This window comes from Patagioenas fasciata, chromosome Z (genome assembly GCF_037038585.1).
Source record: "Patagioenas fasciata isolate bPatFas1 chromosome Z, bPatFas1.hap1, whole genome shotgun sequence".
Classification (NCBI taxonomy): Eukaryota; Metazoa; Chordata; class Aves; order Columbiformes; family Columbidae; genus Patagioenas; species Patagioenas fasciata.
The window spans coordinates 19,885,182-19,900,802 of NC_092560.1; the positions used below are offsets into that span (position 1 = coordinate 19,885,182).

Genomic DNA, 15,621 nt, shown 5'->3' on the forward strand with positions numbered 1-15,621 from the left:
TTGAAGAAATATTCAGAATTAAGGCCATATCTTTTCTCATAAATATGTACACTGTTATATTTAGCCAGAGTCTTACTTTCTGGTTCTTTGATTTTAGCTGCATGAAACTCAGCACTTTCAGTCTGCAGAGATTCTAAGAAAGCATAAAATTCTGAGATTATTTTCTGTTATGTTCACATATTTTGGGCCATTCTGTGAGTTTCAGGCTTAAATAAGCAGGAAAGAAACATGAAATTGAGGTAAGACCACTATACTATACTGCATTAGCAAATTGCATTAGCAATTAAAGTCATGTAAGATTTTTAAGCAAAACCATAAATCTTAGTTGACAGCCTTTGAGGTGAAGAGAAACAAAGACAACTTTGCTTTACCATTTCATTATATGTAAAAACTTAGGCTGCATACTGAGCTGAATATAGGTGTGGAAAATATCTCATGGGAGAAATAATGAAAGTTTCGTAGTTTATGATATTTGAAATCAGGTTGACAGAACATAGTTTTAAACTAAGTATAGCAGGAGGATAGCTTCTAGGGTGCCTGTGCAACCTGGGCGGTTACTTCCATATCCAGCTTTAATAAGACGTTGGCCAATGTGTACATAAGCCACTGGACAAATGTGTCCTGGCCTCTGATTTTGTAACAGAAGCTTCTTCAAACTGCTTAAGATTGTGTGGTTTCAGGTTTTCTAACCCAATATGAGCTTTTGTCTTCTTTGAAACAAACAAACAAATATACAAATAAACAAAACAACAACAAAAACCACCAACAACAAAGATCTACTATTACTTGGAAAGAACAGAATTGAATAGAAAATAATTTAATGTTGACTTTTAATGCATTAAGGCTCCAAATATAATTTTGTTGTATTACTTGGTGCTGGGATCACTTGTATCTTCAAGCAATGCTGCCAAAAGAGTGATGGCCCCTGCTGTGAGCTGCTGTTTGTGATTTCTATGCAGTGTTAAAATGATAAGGCTGGGGGTGTATCATTTTGGCAAACTGTGTTTTTGCAAGAAAATGCATTTTGAGAACATTTGACATATAGGAGACTGGGATATTATTTTATTTGGAAATTCAGGAAGAAAGGATGTGACAGGACACAACTCAAAATATTGAAAATATTAATTTCAGAATGTTAATGAACAATACAGTGTGCTTTGATGGTTAATTCAGATTTTCATCAGGGAACATTGTCACAGTCAACCAAGGAGGATGAAGGGGCCAATAACCAGGACATTTAACTGGGACATCAGTTGGTTTGGCCTTTCTGTCTGGCTGCATCAGGGACTGGAAAGATTGGTTTCTTTAGTCCCTAACGGACTTCCCTAACAATTATGCTGCTGTATCATTCTTGCTCTCTTTTTCTCTCATCTCTTTAGTATTTAAGTGTAATAATATTTTTGTCTTGCTAAATAATTAAGCAAATTATGCTCTTTGTTTCACTTTCAACAACCTGGCCTTCCCCAAACCATGAACAACACAACTCAGTTTTTCACAGAGTTGGTTTTGTGCTCTGTATAATACTTAGATTTAAATAAGCAGAGGACTCTTTATCATCCAAAAACCCTAACTCTGCTCTGTGCATAGAATGTGAGGTTTGTGCTAGTGCAGATAGGACTGCAGCCATGGGTGCATCCAAAACTGGCCTTGGGTCATGAGTAGAATTCATGCCAATTTCTATGCCAGGACAAGTTCTAGTCTTTGATAAATTCCTCCTCAATACTTCAAAAAAAAATGGGAAGACTGACTAAATAAAAACAAAGTAAAATAAAGTGACTCTTTCATTTTTCTTTCCAACAAATGGATGGTAAATTAACAAAATCAGATTCATTGACAAGTGTAGAAAGAAACTACTGAAGAGAACTTGGTTTGGATTTATGAGCTGTGTAAATGGCATGTATATTTAATTGACCGTATTTCCTAGGCTGATAATCCGCTTTCTTCTGTTGTTGCTTAGTGCGTCTCACTAGAGGAGCTTGCTAGTTGTAGGTGGGGTGGAACTGCCAATGAATTCTAATCACAGAAGAGTACTTTCATGAACAAGGAAAAATACTAGCACCAGTGGCATCATCCCCATAGTCAGAGAGCTGCTGTAGCTGCTGTAGCACTCTGCATTGCACTCCTGTCTGAAAGGGCAGTGGTGAACTGGGAGGTGAGATACCCTTGGGACTTTGCCACAACCATAGATTTCAGGTGTATCATCATTGTCAATATCATCCTTTCAGCAGCACTGATCCGTTCCTAAGATCATTGAAATCAGAAGGCTGAATTCACTCTGGTGAGGACATTTCACACACTTTTGCCCCACTGTATGTCTAATTCAGGAATAGTAACTTGAACGATGAATGTTAATTGTGTGGAAAAAACAGGCATTCTGGGCCTCTGAAAATAAATCAGATTTTGCTAAAACTTCCTCGCCACAAAAAGCTACATCTCAAAGCATCTTGGAAAAATACTCTCCTCATTTTTAAGGGTACATGACATGTAGCAAAGAGCTAAACAGATATTTGGGAATTCTTTAGCACACATAGAATATTAAATTCTTGGAACTAACCCTCTTCACCATCCCTTGTTGCCTAGGATGGGGTAGATCTTGTAACTGGAGCTGAGTGAGATATGCCTTTATTTAAGCTCTTTTGACCTCGTATTTCTGCCTGGAAGACTTTGTTCACATGTTGTCATTACACAGTATTTCCATTGCCAGGGTAAAATCTCATTTTGGTAGCTGATGTAAAAATAAGCAGTCTAAGAAGTCTGGAGTAATTAAAAGTATTCTAATAGGTCAAATATTCTATGTTTTCTATACATATATATACCTCTGACATTTATTTAGCTTCTTCAAGGGTTTTTTTCCTTGCAGATACAACAGCAACTGCAGTGCAAAGAACACCAGATATGGCCTTAAATTAGCTAGGTTGGGTATGAGGAATAATGGAGCCACGACAACTGGTTTTGGCATATCTTGCTTTGAGATTTTCTGCCTGTTTGATGCCACTGTTCATGCACTGCCATAAATCACTCTGCCCAAGCTGTGTCTCAGCTTATGCAGAGAACGTTGTTGTCACGTACCTGAGAGCAGTATTCAGAGGAGGAAGGGGTAGCGGCACTAAATCACATCAGCAAACAGGAGAGCTGAAGCAAGAAACTGTAGGTGTTATGGGGAGGAGCAGATGAACAGGTGACAAGGTGGCTAGTAGAGGACTTGCTAGGGTTTGGGAGTGATAAAGCATGGGAGAAAGAGTTGGACTGGGATCAAATACTTCAATTTGGTATGGAGAAAGTGGCCTGGGAACTACTGGAGCAATTTCAGATGACCAGATGAGGACATTTTACAAGAGAAAAGGCAAGGAACATCAGCACTGCATGACAGGAGCAAAGAAATAGTTAAGGTTATCAAGACAAAAGATAGTATGGGCTTGGCCGATATTTGTAATGCTCGTTTTTTCTACTCATGTCTCTCTGACTGCTGTTTGCAGCTCCTAGGTCAGACTACATGTTGCTGTCCACATATTCTGACTTTCCACCTGAACAATAGTCTTCATAGCTTCATAACAAATCCTGCTTCATTTCTGCCACTAAACTCAACCCTATTCTATTTGGCAGTTGCCAGTGCTTGCCTTCTCCCGGAATACCTCCCTTCTTAAACTTCCCGGTCTGTAATGCTTCTCTTTGTTTTCTGCCTTTATCCATACCCTTCTTTCCTAAATACTTTTTTTGGTTGTTGTTTTTGTTTTGTTTTTGTTTTTTTTTTTGCTTATGGATCCATTATTTGTAGCCATCCTTACGTACATGGGTGTCCTCCCCCTACACAGAACTCCCTTGTCATCTCTTCCCAAAGAAACCTTGGGAATGCTACTGTCAGCCCTGAGAAATGTCTTTATGTTGGGCCCTGTTCGGGCAGCAGTCTGCACAGGGTACTCAGGACGCAATGCTGTGTTTACTTGTGTAGCGGATAGGAAAGGGGTGCAGGGTCAGGCTCCAAGCACTCTAGACTGGTATGTCTATGAAAACCTACTTTTACTTCCCTCCTATCTGAATGATTGTTCAGCTACTGGAAACGTGTGTTGCTAGTAGCTTCAGGACACAGTATTCTTAATTCTGTGAGTTTGGTTTTGTCATAAGATTTCAAAACTTCAGTATCCGAAAAATTGAACTATTCCTCACAATTCATTCCTCTCATCACTACCAGAATGTTTTTGCATATGATATTTAGAGAAAGTATTAAACACAAGTGAAATAGATTAGGAGATGAATGTAAAAGAATCAATTCTTTTGAACTGTGGTTGCATAATGGAAATCGACTGCTATGAATGAACCTATGTTCAGAAGTTATGAACAGCAGAGCTAATGCACTGCCATGAGTTCATCTTTATTATTGCATTACACCTGAATCAATTGATAAAGTAGGGTTTTTTTAAGGCTAGGAATGGCACTTAATTGAATAAAAGTCAATGTAATTATATTAGGAGAATCCAACAGTACTGCTGACAGCGGAAAAGGGACACTACTGAGCAGAGTGCCAGAACTTGTCCACACATTTCTGCACATCGTTTGCCTGACAGATATTATGGGCTGGAACATACTTTAACTAGATTACTGATTGCCACTGCTGTAAGTGAGAATTGAATAAGGGAGGCATCTCTCCTTATCAGAGCATCAGCAGGGTTTGCATCCTTACGCTGGTCTTTCTCAGAATGGCCTCTGTCCATCTGGGCCCCTCTTTAACGTGGTAATCTATTCTTATCTGTTCATTCAGTGAACACTGAAGTTATTTTCACTGCATGTTTGGCTGCTGTTTTTCTCAGCAGCAAACCAAGGAAATAGTAACTGCAATGCATGGAAACAAGAGTTACAGTTACCCTGACTGGTTTCTACACTGCAGCAAATTCCCATACCAGGGGAATGAGAAAGGGAGAGGGGGGCAGAAATCATAAGAAGTAAACACATGAGCACTTTATAAGTAGTTTCCAGTTAGTGTTATGATGATAAGCAGAAATGTGCTTTTATGGTCATGTAATAACAGCGGTCAGTGTGGACAGGCCTTCACAGTAAGCGTTTCCTGTGCTGCACTTAGCAACTTTACGTCGAGTTGTATGCCATCTGACACCAGCAAGGCAAGGGACTGCCAGGGCTACTGCTTATCATCCGTGTGTGTGCACTCTGCATGCATTTGTTCAGAACTCATTTGTGGATTATAATGGGGATGCTGTGAATATGCTTTGATTAATTTGCTTTATGTTTTTCATATTGTGTGGTTGAGTCAGTATCCATCAGGGCAACAGTATAAGTGAGATTACAACTGAGGAGAAATTAAAAAAAAAAAAACCAAAACAAAAGAGCTTCACAGTTGAGACTTTTTTTAAAGTCTGCATTTTATTGATTTCAGATATTATTTTCTTCCTTTTTTTATATTTTTTTTTTTTTAAACCAGATATATCTGGATTGGAATGTGAATTTGTTCTCTCTTTCTCTCCCCACCCCTTTATTTCTCTTTTCTCCTCTCTTCTCTCTCTCTCTTTTGTGATCTCAATTTAGCAAAAGATTAGAAAGCTGATCTTATCACAAGGTAAGCTCAGCCTTCCTAAGTGCAGTATGGGGATATGCATAATTATACTTCTGCGCCTCAAAAAAGCAATGGTGCTATACTTGCTTGTGTAAAAGGAGTATTTCCCATGTGGAAGAAAAACAAGGAATACTCTCCACTTTTTTATGCCCTTGCCCATACCTCTCAACTGTCTCTCATTACGCAAGAAATTTTCCATTCTAGACCCCCTCTTACTGGAATAATTGCATCCCAAGCAGACACAATTCAATTAAACTGCAGTTCAGTATCAGTTTTATGTCAGAGAACAGTTACCTGCAATTGCAGGTGAGTAGGACAGATGACTGCTATTGCTGTTTATTTATTTCCATAAATTATGTGCAACTGATAGATGAATCGCAAAGTGATAGAAAATTACAGAAATCAACACCACATCAATGTAATCTTCATACATTTGCATTTTCCTTGTTTATCTGCATTGTATTGCTGCACTATGTTTGGGACTTCTGCTGGTTGAGAGGTATGTTTCAAAGGGTTTCTTAAAATGAAAGTTTCCATAAGGAAATATTGCTAATAGCTATTGTTCCCCTTCTCCCTTTTTTGTTACTGTAGGACCTGAATGTCTGTAAAATATTTGATCATTGCTGTCTTCCCATGCCAATTTTATACCTCGTGCTTTTTTGCAAATTAAAGTATTCCTATGTTAAAACTCTCTTTCTCTCTCTCTCTCTTCCCCCCTCCCCTCCCTGCCTTCCTCCTTTTCCCTCCTACATTTGGGCTCTGATCTGCAATTTATAATGGGCAGACAGACTGGTGAGTCTGCATGTTGTAAATTGCGGGTTTGGGTCCTTAGCTTGCAAAGAATGTTAAGCAGTAGAACTTCGCTAATTCTTTTTTTACTGACTTGAAAATCCAGTCACCCTCCAAAGAAACAGAATAAATATTTACCTTTTCCTCAGAAATGGTGCACATTCTGAATACTGAACCCTAAAGTTTTCTAAAGCTGAAAACTTTATACTGATTTCTTATTATTAAGCACTTTGACAAAATGAGCATGTTCTGTGGTCAGAGGTCTTTGATGTCTGTCATGTTTGTTGGTTGCATTGTTAATTCAGAAAATGCAGTCTTTCAAAGAGGGTTTCCTGACAATACTGCAAATCAGTGAGGTTCTACTGCAATGGATGAATAAAGTCAATGTCAAAAGTGGAGAGTAGAATGCAGTATTTAAAATTGTAGGCTGTTTTACAGTTACTAACCCAAATGTTTACATTGTTTGCAAATGCAGAGCTTTAGTTCTTGAGAACAAAGGCCCAGATCCTGTAAAACACTTGAGAATATTTTAATTTGTGGCTCTTGGGGTCTGGTCCAAAGACCACTGATGTCAGTGACATCAGTGCAGTGTCTCTTGAGCACTCACAGTGAATTCAACACGTACCTAAACCAAAGTGCATGCTTAAGTGTTCTGATTGGTTTGGGGCAAAATTTGGACTGCCATTAGTAGGGGTTTTCTGGAAATTACATTACTTGGGTCAGTCAGTGCTCCATCAGGCACAGTACTGGAAAGAGTCAAGGGAGGAGCAGCTGTGCCCTCCCAGTAGGACAGAACCAGTGACTTTAGCTAAGATTTTCAGAAACTTATATGTAGAGTTCAGAGACTTGTTCTCCTAAACCCTTCAAGTCTACTCCATCTTGGTTCGGCCCAATTCTGAATCCTTTTATACCAGAATTAAATTACCAGAATCAGGACCTCTGACTATGTATCATTGTTACTTTTATTTTTTTCTCTTCCTGTATTTCACTTACACAATAACATATATATATATTATATTTATATGTATGTATGTATAACTATATAAGGATAGGGATCTAGAGCTAGACATAGATAAAAACATACACAGATATTCCATATATTAATAATATCTTCTCTTGAAGCAAGGCTTTTAGGAAGGGCAGCAGAGATTCAGGAACCAGGAAGAGCATTTTGTATTTTCTGTTAGTGCAATTTATTATTTTGTAAATATCAAATAAAAGGGCCATAGCTGCTGCTAGGGACTAATGTTGAGGAGCAGTAGCTGAAAAGAAAAACTATGTGGGGAGGGCTTAATTTGCTTGTTTTGGTTTGGTTTTATGTTGGAATTTGTTCAATTATAGCAAGACTGAATTTTCCAAAAAATATAGATAAGGGATATTTCTATGATAAATCAGAATTTGGATTTGGTTCTTGATGACTGTATGTTTAATCAAAAATACTGTACATTTTTCCTTTCTCCCTTCCCTTTTCCTTTCCCAGACACAGTGCTAACATAAACCTGCACCGTAAACTGTTGACCAAAGAACTGGATGACATGGGCCTGGACACCTCACAGCCTTCTCTTAGTAAGGACCTCCGTGATGAATTTTTGGTGAAGATATATGGCGCTCAGCATCAGATGGGGCTCGACATAAGGGAAGACACCTCCTCGCCTGCTGGTACTGAGGATTCCCATATGAATGGGTACGGCAGGGGCATGTCAGAAGACTATATGGTCCTAGACTTGAGCACCACTTCCAGCATCCAGTCCAGCAGCAGTATCCATTCCTCAAGAGAATCTGATGCAGGCAGTGATGAGGGCATTCTCCTGGACGACGTTGATGGGGCAAGTGACAGCGGGGAATCTGCCCACAAAGCAGATGCCCCTGCCTTAGCTGTAGGTATAGGCACCGATGTCCCAGGATCCCTCATGTTCAACAGTGTTTCCGTGAGCAACGGTGGGATAATGTGTAACATTTGCCACAAAATGTACAGCAACAAGGGAACCCTCAGAGTGCACTATAAAACAGTGCACTTGCGAGAGATGCACAAATGCAAAGTCCCTGGGTGCAACATGATGTTCTCCTCTGTCCGTAGCCGAAACCGGCACAGTCAGAACCCCAATCTGCATAAAAACATTCCCTTCACTTCAGTAGATTAGCTCAAAGATGGACACAGCATAATGCCAGCTCTCAGAGAGGGCCCACCACATCTGAACTGCCATATACAGTCTCCCTTTATATATATATATATATACATAAAAATATACGTATATATATAAGCTTTTCTTTTTTAACAAAAGAAAGAAACACCAGGTGCTTTTTCCCCTTTGTTGGTTGTTGGTTTTGTTTGTTTTTTGTTTTTTTTCCTCTTTTTTTGCATAGAAACAAAAAGGTGGGATCTTTAATTTGGGGGGAGAGACCCTTCATGAATAAAGCAAACAAAAACAAAAAAAATAAAGCCAAACCCACAGAAAACTTGCAGTTGTCCCTAGTTCTGTTAGAATGTTCTTGGTCATCTCCAAAGAGACAATTTGTTCTGCCCATGACTTTTGCCTGAAAAAAAAAAAAAAAAAAAGAAAAAAAAAAGAAAAACAACAAAAAAATTGTAAACAAACAAAAAGATAAAAAAACCAATCTACTTAGTTGTCTTTGTGTCTTCTAAGCATTGGGGATAACGTTCTACTACGCATGGCTGTTACACTTGTATATATATATTGAGCCTTGACAGGCCTATGATGTAAAACAATTGTATTGATGGTCGTTTAACTCTTATTTTTTTGCTTAATTTTTACAGTTACATTCAGCTGTTAGATAAGCAGGAAAAATAGTTTGCTGGCTAGTTCTACTCATTTATGTTAGCTTTAATGCACATTTTTAAAAGAACCACAGTCTTGTTTTAACTACCTGCTAGATATAAGTAATACAGAGGTGCTGGCATGCTTTACAGTACCTGATCTGATACAGTTTTTTTGTCTTGTACTATTACATAAATCCAGTCATGCACTTTTTCGTACACTACAAGGGGATGTGTAATAATATCCATGCTTTTTTTTTTCTTAAACTATTGCCATATTTTCAGTAAGTGTCTTTATAAAAATACACTTAGATAAAAGTGGTTTGGTCAGTATGAGGGCATGAATGCCAAACAAAGAGTATTAGTGTTTAGTGTTAATACAAAAGTGCCAACTTTGCACACATTTTGAAAAAAAAATGTTATTCACCATAACCACAGTTGTAGTTTTTGGACTACAGAAAAAAATACAGGGGAGGAAAAAGGGGTAAAATAAAACAGAGGATTCTTGGTGCTTTTTTCAAGTGCCAATTATTACTAGAAACATTAGTTCATCCTTACTCCTTATATACTACATTGCATAAAAGAAAAAAAGAAAAAAAAATACACACCAGAATTGTGTCATGTGAATCAGTGGAAACTTTTTTTTTGGTCAAACATACATAATATTTGGGGATATAAATGCTGATACTACTTGTCACAGAACAAAGATGAATATAATTTTGTGTGCTTCTTACTATGGCCTGGATTTTTTGTGGTGTTTAAAAAAAAAAAAAAAGCAACAGGGAAATAATGTTAACTATGTTGTTCTGTAAAGTTGTCTTTTTTGCAATGGAAAGCGCTCTAGTATGATTAAGGCATGTTTTATAGAAGAAATCAAAAGAAATTAATGGCAGAAGCACTTAGAAGCTCTGAAAACATATTCCGGACTTTTTATTGGGTAACTTTCCCTTTGGATAAAATTGGAGGCCAGAAAAAAAGGATCTAGTTGTGTTAATGTTTTTTCACCCACATGAATTTTCAGAAAATAGTGAAAGTCCAAGAAAGCTAGTGAGCAAGAGAGTGAGCATGAACAGAAGAGGGAGAAGGAGCAAGCAGCTGAGAAAGGCAGAGGGAAAGAGAGGCTGTCCTCTGAATCTTTCTTTTTTCTTTTCTTTTTTTTTTTTTTTCCCAGTGTTTACACATGTTGTTTGAGCTGGTAAACCACACTGGCAGCTTGAGTTACCACAACATGCTGACTGAGTGATGGTATTTATTATACTTAAGTTCAGTCTACAGCCAAAACCATTAGGGTGTGTGTTGTAGATTCTTTTCTTTACAAAAACAATAACAAAGGCAAAAACAAACAAACAAATGAAAACCCAAGGGATATTTCAGCATACAATAAAATATTCCTTCAGTGAGAATGTGTTCCTTTTCTGTATTTACTGACCCAGAACATTATTCTTCTTAGCCTAGAGTCAGAAATGCTCCATTGTTTCAGCTTCTTGTTGTTTTGATTTGCCGTGCATTTTGATTATTCTTACCTTTATGTCCACTTGAGTACTTAAGTCCTGTTACATTTTCTAGAGGAAACCCTTAATGTGGATTTCCACTTTTTTAGTACTCTCTGCATTTCAGTATTCTTGTTTCCAAAATTATGAATCAATAGCTAATAAGTCAGTATTTCCAGTTGTAGAAAATAAACAGAAAATATTTCTACACGAATTCTCACTACATTCCGCTGAGTTACATGCCTCTGATCATTTTTCGATTCTGTACACTGATGAAGCCCCGAAAACATTTGTGGATCCCACCGAAACTGAAGAGAAAATTTACCTTCTGGTTTAACAAAAAGGAACTTTATAGCAAAAGCTAAGCAGTTTCACTGACTTGTTTTCTTTCATCTTTTTTATTCTTCCTCAAAGTCTCAACTACTTTGCCTTGTTAAATTGAGTGGAGAGATCTGCTTCGCTTTGTTTTATGTTGTGCAAGCTCAGTATGTTTGTGAGAGAGGGAAATTACAAGAGTAAAGGTGCATTTTTCTAAAACATATGGGCCTCTGTAGTGTTATCTGTACTGCACTCCTGTCCCTCCTCCCAAGCTATTAGGAACAAGCAAGATGGAAAGTCTAAAAAACAAAATGAAAAAAATTGAATATCTACAGAAAGGAAACCCCACTGTTTTGTAGTATGTATGTTATAAATAAATATCATTTTTAATGAAAAACACATTGGAGTTATATAAATAATTCCTCACTGAATTGATTACTGTTCTGTATTCTCATTTCATTCTGTTTCTGTTAGAGGTCAAATGGTTTTGGTAAACTTTTTTTGAAATTTAAACATCATCAGCAGATAAATTCAGCAGATTGCATAGGAAAAAGAAAATCTGTTTATTACACAAAATGAAAGAAAACATTCTAAAATGTAAAGAACTGGGAAAAACCTCCATAAACTGCTAGAAGCTCTGCAATCCTAGTTTTATGACATCCTAAACTTCATTGAGATTTTGCTTAAACCATGTAGGAGATATCATCTTCATCTTGTGGACAGGATATTACTCACTCTTATTTCTAGGTGAATCAAGTGTTTTCTTCAGTGCTAGCGATACTGATGTCAGAACAGTCTTTGTTTTAGAAGGGCACGTACACTTACACTGAACTGAATGGCATTTCCCCACTTCCCATTTACTATGCATCTCTATGAGAGTCTGGATTTATTACAATTGTTCCTGTGGTGGCGTTTGTATCATCTGAAGTATCTGAAAAATCCTTAAAAAGGCTGTGTGGTAGAAGTTTGGGTTTGCTGACAGGGAGTAACATTTCTGGGTGATAGCAGGAGTGACCCAGACTGCAATAAGCATAATGATTGAACATCTCATGTGTCCAGCACAGGGCATGGCTGTATGGCGTGATGACAGGCTAAGTGCTGTACAGCTGCTTATGCCATCATAAACCTGAGCCTATCCCTTCTGTTTCCAAACCTGCCATTCTAAACCTTTTTACAAGAATTAGACCAACTTTGAGGAAGAGACTCTTCATGTTACATGGAGTTTGTTCCTTTTTGTAGTTATTGTGGTTGCTCTTTTCACATTGTTTCACTGTTTTGTTTATTCAAGGTAGTTGTGTTTTTCTGTAAATATCAAAAAGGCTTTGTCTGCTTTTAGGAAATAACTCTTATTACTGAACCTCCTTTAGAAACAAAACTACTTTTCTGGACATTGTTAAGCATTTTTCTTTGGTTGGGGGGTGGGGGGCAGACAGGAAAGCATGTGATACTGGTTAATCACTAGGTCTCCTGGAAACCTGTATGAAGCAATTTGGAAGGAAAAGAGCACAGTCAAAGTACAAGAATGTGAACCAGGAACTAAGTTTTAATACCACTGGTGGCCCCTTCTCACTGTTTAGTCTTGGACAGATCACATCTCTTACCTGTTTGTTTCGATCTGTTAAAATATGGGTAATACTAACATGATCTTCCCGTAAGGGTACTCCTGTGAGGACTCATTACTGGTGTTAGTGAAGAGCTAATTTAAGTCATAGATATTTTTGCACACCTTACAATATTTAGTCAGTTTTTCTCAGCTATATCTCAACCAGCAACATTTTGTTATAGCTGAGATTTTGACTTTGCCTTTTAAACTGCGTCTCATTCCATGGTGACTCTATAGGTGTGCACACAGAGTATAAGCACTCTGTCACTGTCACAGCTCAATTTGACAAAATGTGGAAGTGTAGACTAAAAAGCCTATTAGCACTTACACACTGCTCTTAAAGCTCTCTCAAAGGCTTTTCATGACTGAGCTCATAAAATTTGTATGTTTCCTAGGGATCTGTAGGTACTTTACACAGCAGGAATTGTGCACTGTGTTTGCCATGAGTAAACTTCAGTGTATTTCCTTCCTTCCTTCCTTCCTTCCTTCCTTCCTTCCTTCCTTCCTTCCTTCCTTCCTTCCTTCCTTCCTTCCTTCCTTCCTTCCTTCCTTCCTTCCTTCCCTCCTTCCCTCCTTCCCTCCTTCCCTCCTTCCCTCCTTCCCTCCTTCCCTCCTTCCTTCCTTCCCTCCTTCCTTCCCTCCTTCCTTCCCTCCTTCCTTCCCTCCTTCCTTCCCTCCTTCCCTCCTTCCCTCCTTCCCTCCCTCCTTCCCTCCCTCCTTCCCTCCCTCCTTCCCTCCCTCCTTCCCTCCCTCCTTCCCTCCCTCCTTCCCTCCTTCCATTGTGGAGATGAAAGTGTGCTTTGCTAAGTTTTCCATCACCTATGTGTTTCCCATTCCATCCCAAAAAAAGGGACTGTTTAGGAAACAGAGTCAGGTTCTGAACAGTAAAGTAGCTGCCAGGGGAGATCAGCACCTCTGTTGATCTGGTCCAGCACAGCGAATAGGAAGTAGGGCTGCAGGGATCCACATGAGTTTTCCCTGAGTTTTAGTCTGCTCAATTAACACAGTTAAGGATCTAGCATAGCTAATTACAAGGGGTAGGAATGTGCATAAGCAACAAGACAAAGAGCTGTGTGGGTATCTGGAAAGCTCAGAAACCTAACGATTCAAGGTCTAATCTGTTCCAAAGATAGGAACTATTTACAACACCAGAGATTTAGTTCTAAAACTTTCTTCTTCAATGCATATGATATTTTAAAATCAAAGTGCTTGGTCTGGACTCATTTTTCACAGGTTGTTAGGGATGTCAGCTGCCATCAGAAAACAGGACATCTTTTCAGAAATGTACTCAAATTCTGCAGAACATTTTCACAGCATCACTGGTGGCATGGGAAGGAATAAGGGAGGGAAAATGTTTGATCTAGGAGCATACACATGTTCCTCTAAATTTTTTATGCTAGTTATGTGAACAGAACTATCGCTCCTTCTTCTGTCCCCAGAATGTTTTTGTCACTTTTCTCTTTGGCTTGTTTTAAAAGAATTACTCATTTTTATCTCAAAAGAGATGCAAAGACGTGTGTACTAAGGGCAGGGAGGCAGCAGGAGTTCTCTGTGGGGAAAAGGTGAGTGGCAGACACATGATGGCAGCTGGTATATGTCAATTCCTTTTTTTCTTTTTTTTCTTGTGTCACTGCTTTGCTGCTATAGTAACTCAACAAAACAGTGACTGTAGTGCTACTTTGCTAGATAAGCATCAGCATATCCTGCTGTCACCACATGATGAGTTGGGCTTTTTCCCCCCTCCTGTAGGGACATAAAAGGAACTCTTTTCCATACCCATTTTTACTTTATGAACAGAGCAACATCATATGATGGACTGAACCTTTCACCCACATGTTTGCCCAAGTACATGTCTGTTCCAGTCCCATGGTTTCTGTCTCTTCTTGCCGAGCAGCATTATCACTGCCTTTAAAATGGCCTGTAACAAAGTGAAGCAGCAACTTTTTAACCTAAGTAATATTATCTTGAGTTAACCAGTCTTATGTGTCTTGTTTTCTCTGGTCAAGTCATGATACTGAATGACACCTTTTATTTTTTGATCAAGGTATTGATCATGTGTATCCCAATACTGTTGCTGTTAATGTTTGGCACTGGCACTGAAAAGAGAACAGTTCTGGACCACGAAAGGGTTAAAAAATGGACATGTTTTTGACAACTCCTCTGACTTTTGCCAGTATTATTGTTCATTATGATGACACTGTATTTTTTTTAAATAGCAGCTGTAGTTGTCATAAAACTATTTTCCCATTCCTCTCTTTTAAAGTGTGATGTTGTAAATTCATGTGACCTTTCCTGCAAAGAATAAATATTTCTTTTTTTATATAAGATCTCAAGACAAGGCTTGGTTTGTAACAAATAGGGGCCCATTACAAGGCAGGAAAAAAAACTGAGCTGAGCAGAAAGAAGCTTCAGTTCAATTTCACCTCATATCTTTCTAATAACTTACTTGTCACTTTATTACCTTCCAGTAATGTGAATGCTGCTGACAAGACTGTCACACTAACAGCAGACAACACCCTCTCTTCCTTAGCCCCAGCTCTCCTGGCTACTTATTGCACTGGCCCTGAAGGGACACAAACTAATAGTGTGCTTTCAAGTTCAGCACTTGGCCATCAAATATAAAAGGATGCGTAATTGCCTGTTTATCCCCTGTGAAGGGGAAATTGAGTATAAGAACCAGGCTTTCCCTCCCGGTTCCTTGACACACACACATGCCTGCACACACACATATGCGGTGAGTGAAGGGAAGTCCCATCTGGAGCACTTCGATTTGTCTTTGGGAAGCCCAAGGCTGCCACTGGCTGCTCTATCGAGCTATCAGACAGACAGTAACAAGATGGCTTCTTAACAAAAGGTCAGCTGAGAAATACTGTCTGTGACGGCACTTCTGTCTGCTTATGTAGCAACTAATTGCTTTGTATTGGCATAAACCATACTGTGCCTGCTAGAAATAGTCGTGTGAATTTGCTACAGGTCTTGCAGTTTAAGTTCCATCGCAAACAAGATAGCAGTCTTTTCATTTTCTGGTTCAGCCCATCCCTTGGCAAATTTCAGAACAATGCCATCCTCTCGGGTTCCTATG

The 15,621-nt window shown here is 38.6% G+C and overlaps 1 protein-coding gene across 7 annotated transcripts in view; it reads left to right on the forward strand.

Moving 5' to 3' along the window:
* Window positions 1–14,864, forward strand: part of BNC2 (basonuclin zinc finger protein 2) — a 327,906-nt gene extending 313,042 nt beyond the window's left edge. For 5 of the 7 annotated variants that reach the window (XM_071802893.1, XM_065860664.2, XM_071802894.1 and 2 more), the window contains one exon: window positions 7,833–14,864. In XM_071802893.1, coding sequence (XP_071658994.1) covers window positions 7,833–8,493 — 661 coding nt within the window. In that variant the 3' untranslated portion in view covers window positions 8,494–14,864. Of the gene's footprint in view, window positions 1–5,535; window positions 5,567–7,832 lie in introns of all 7 variants that reach the window. The other 2 variants (XM_071802897.1, XM_071802898.1) reach the window with 2 other exon arrangements.
* Window positions 14,865–15,621: the final 757 nt, after the last annotated feature.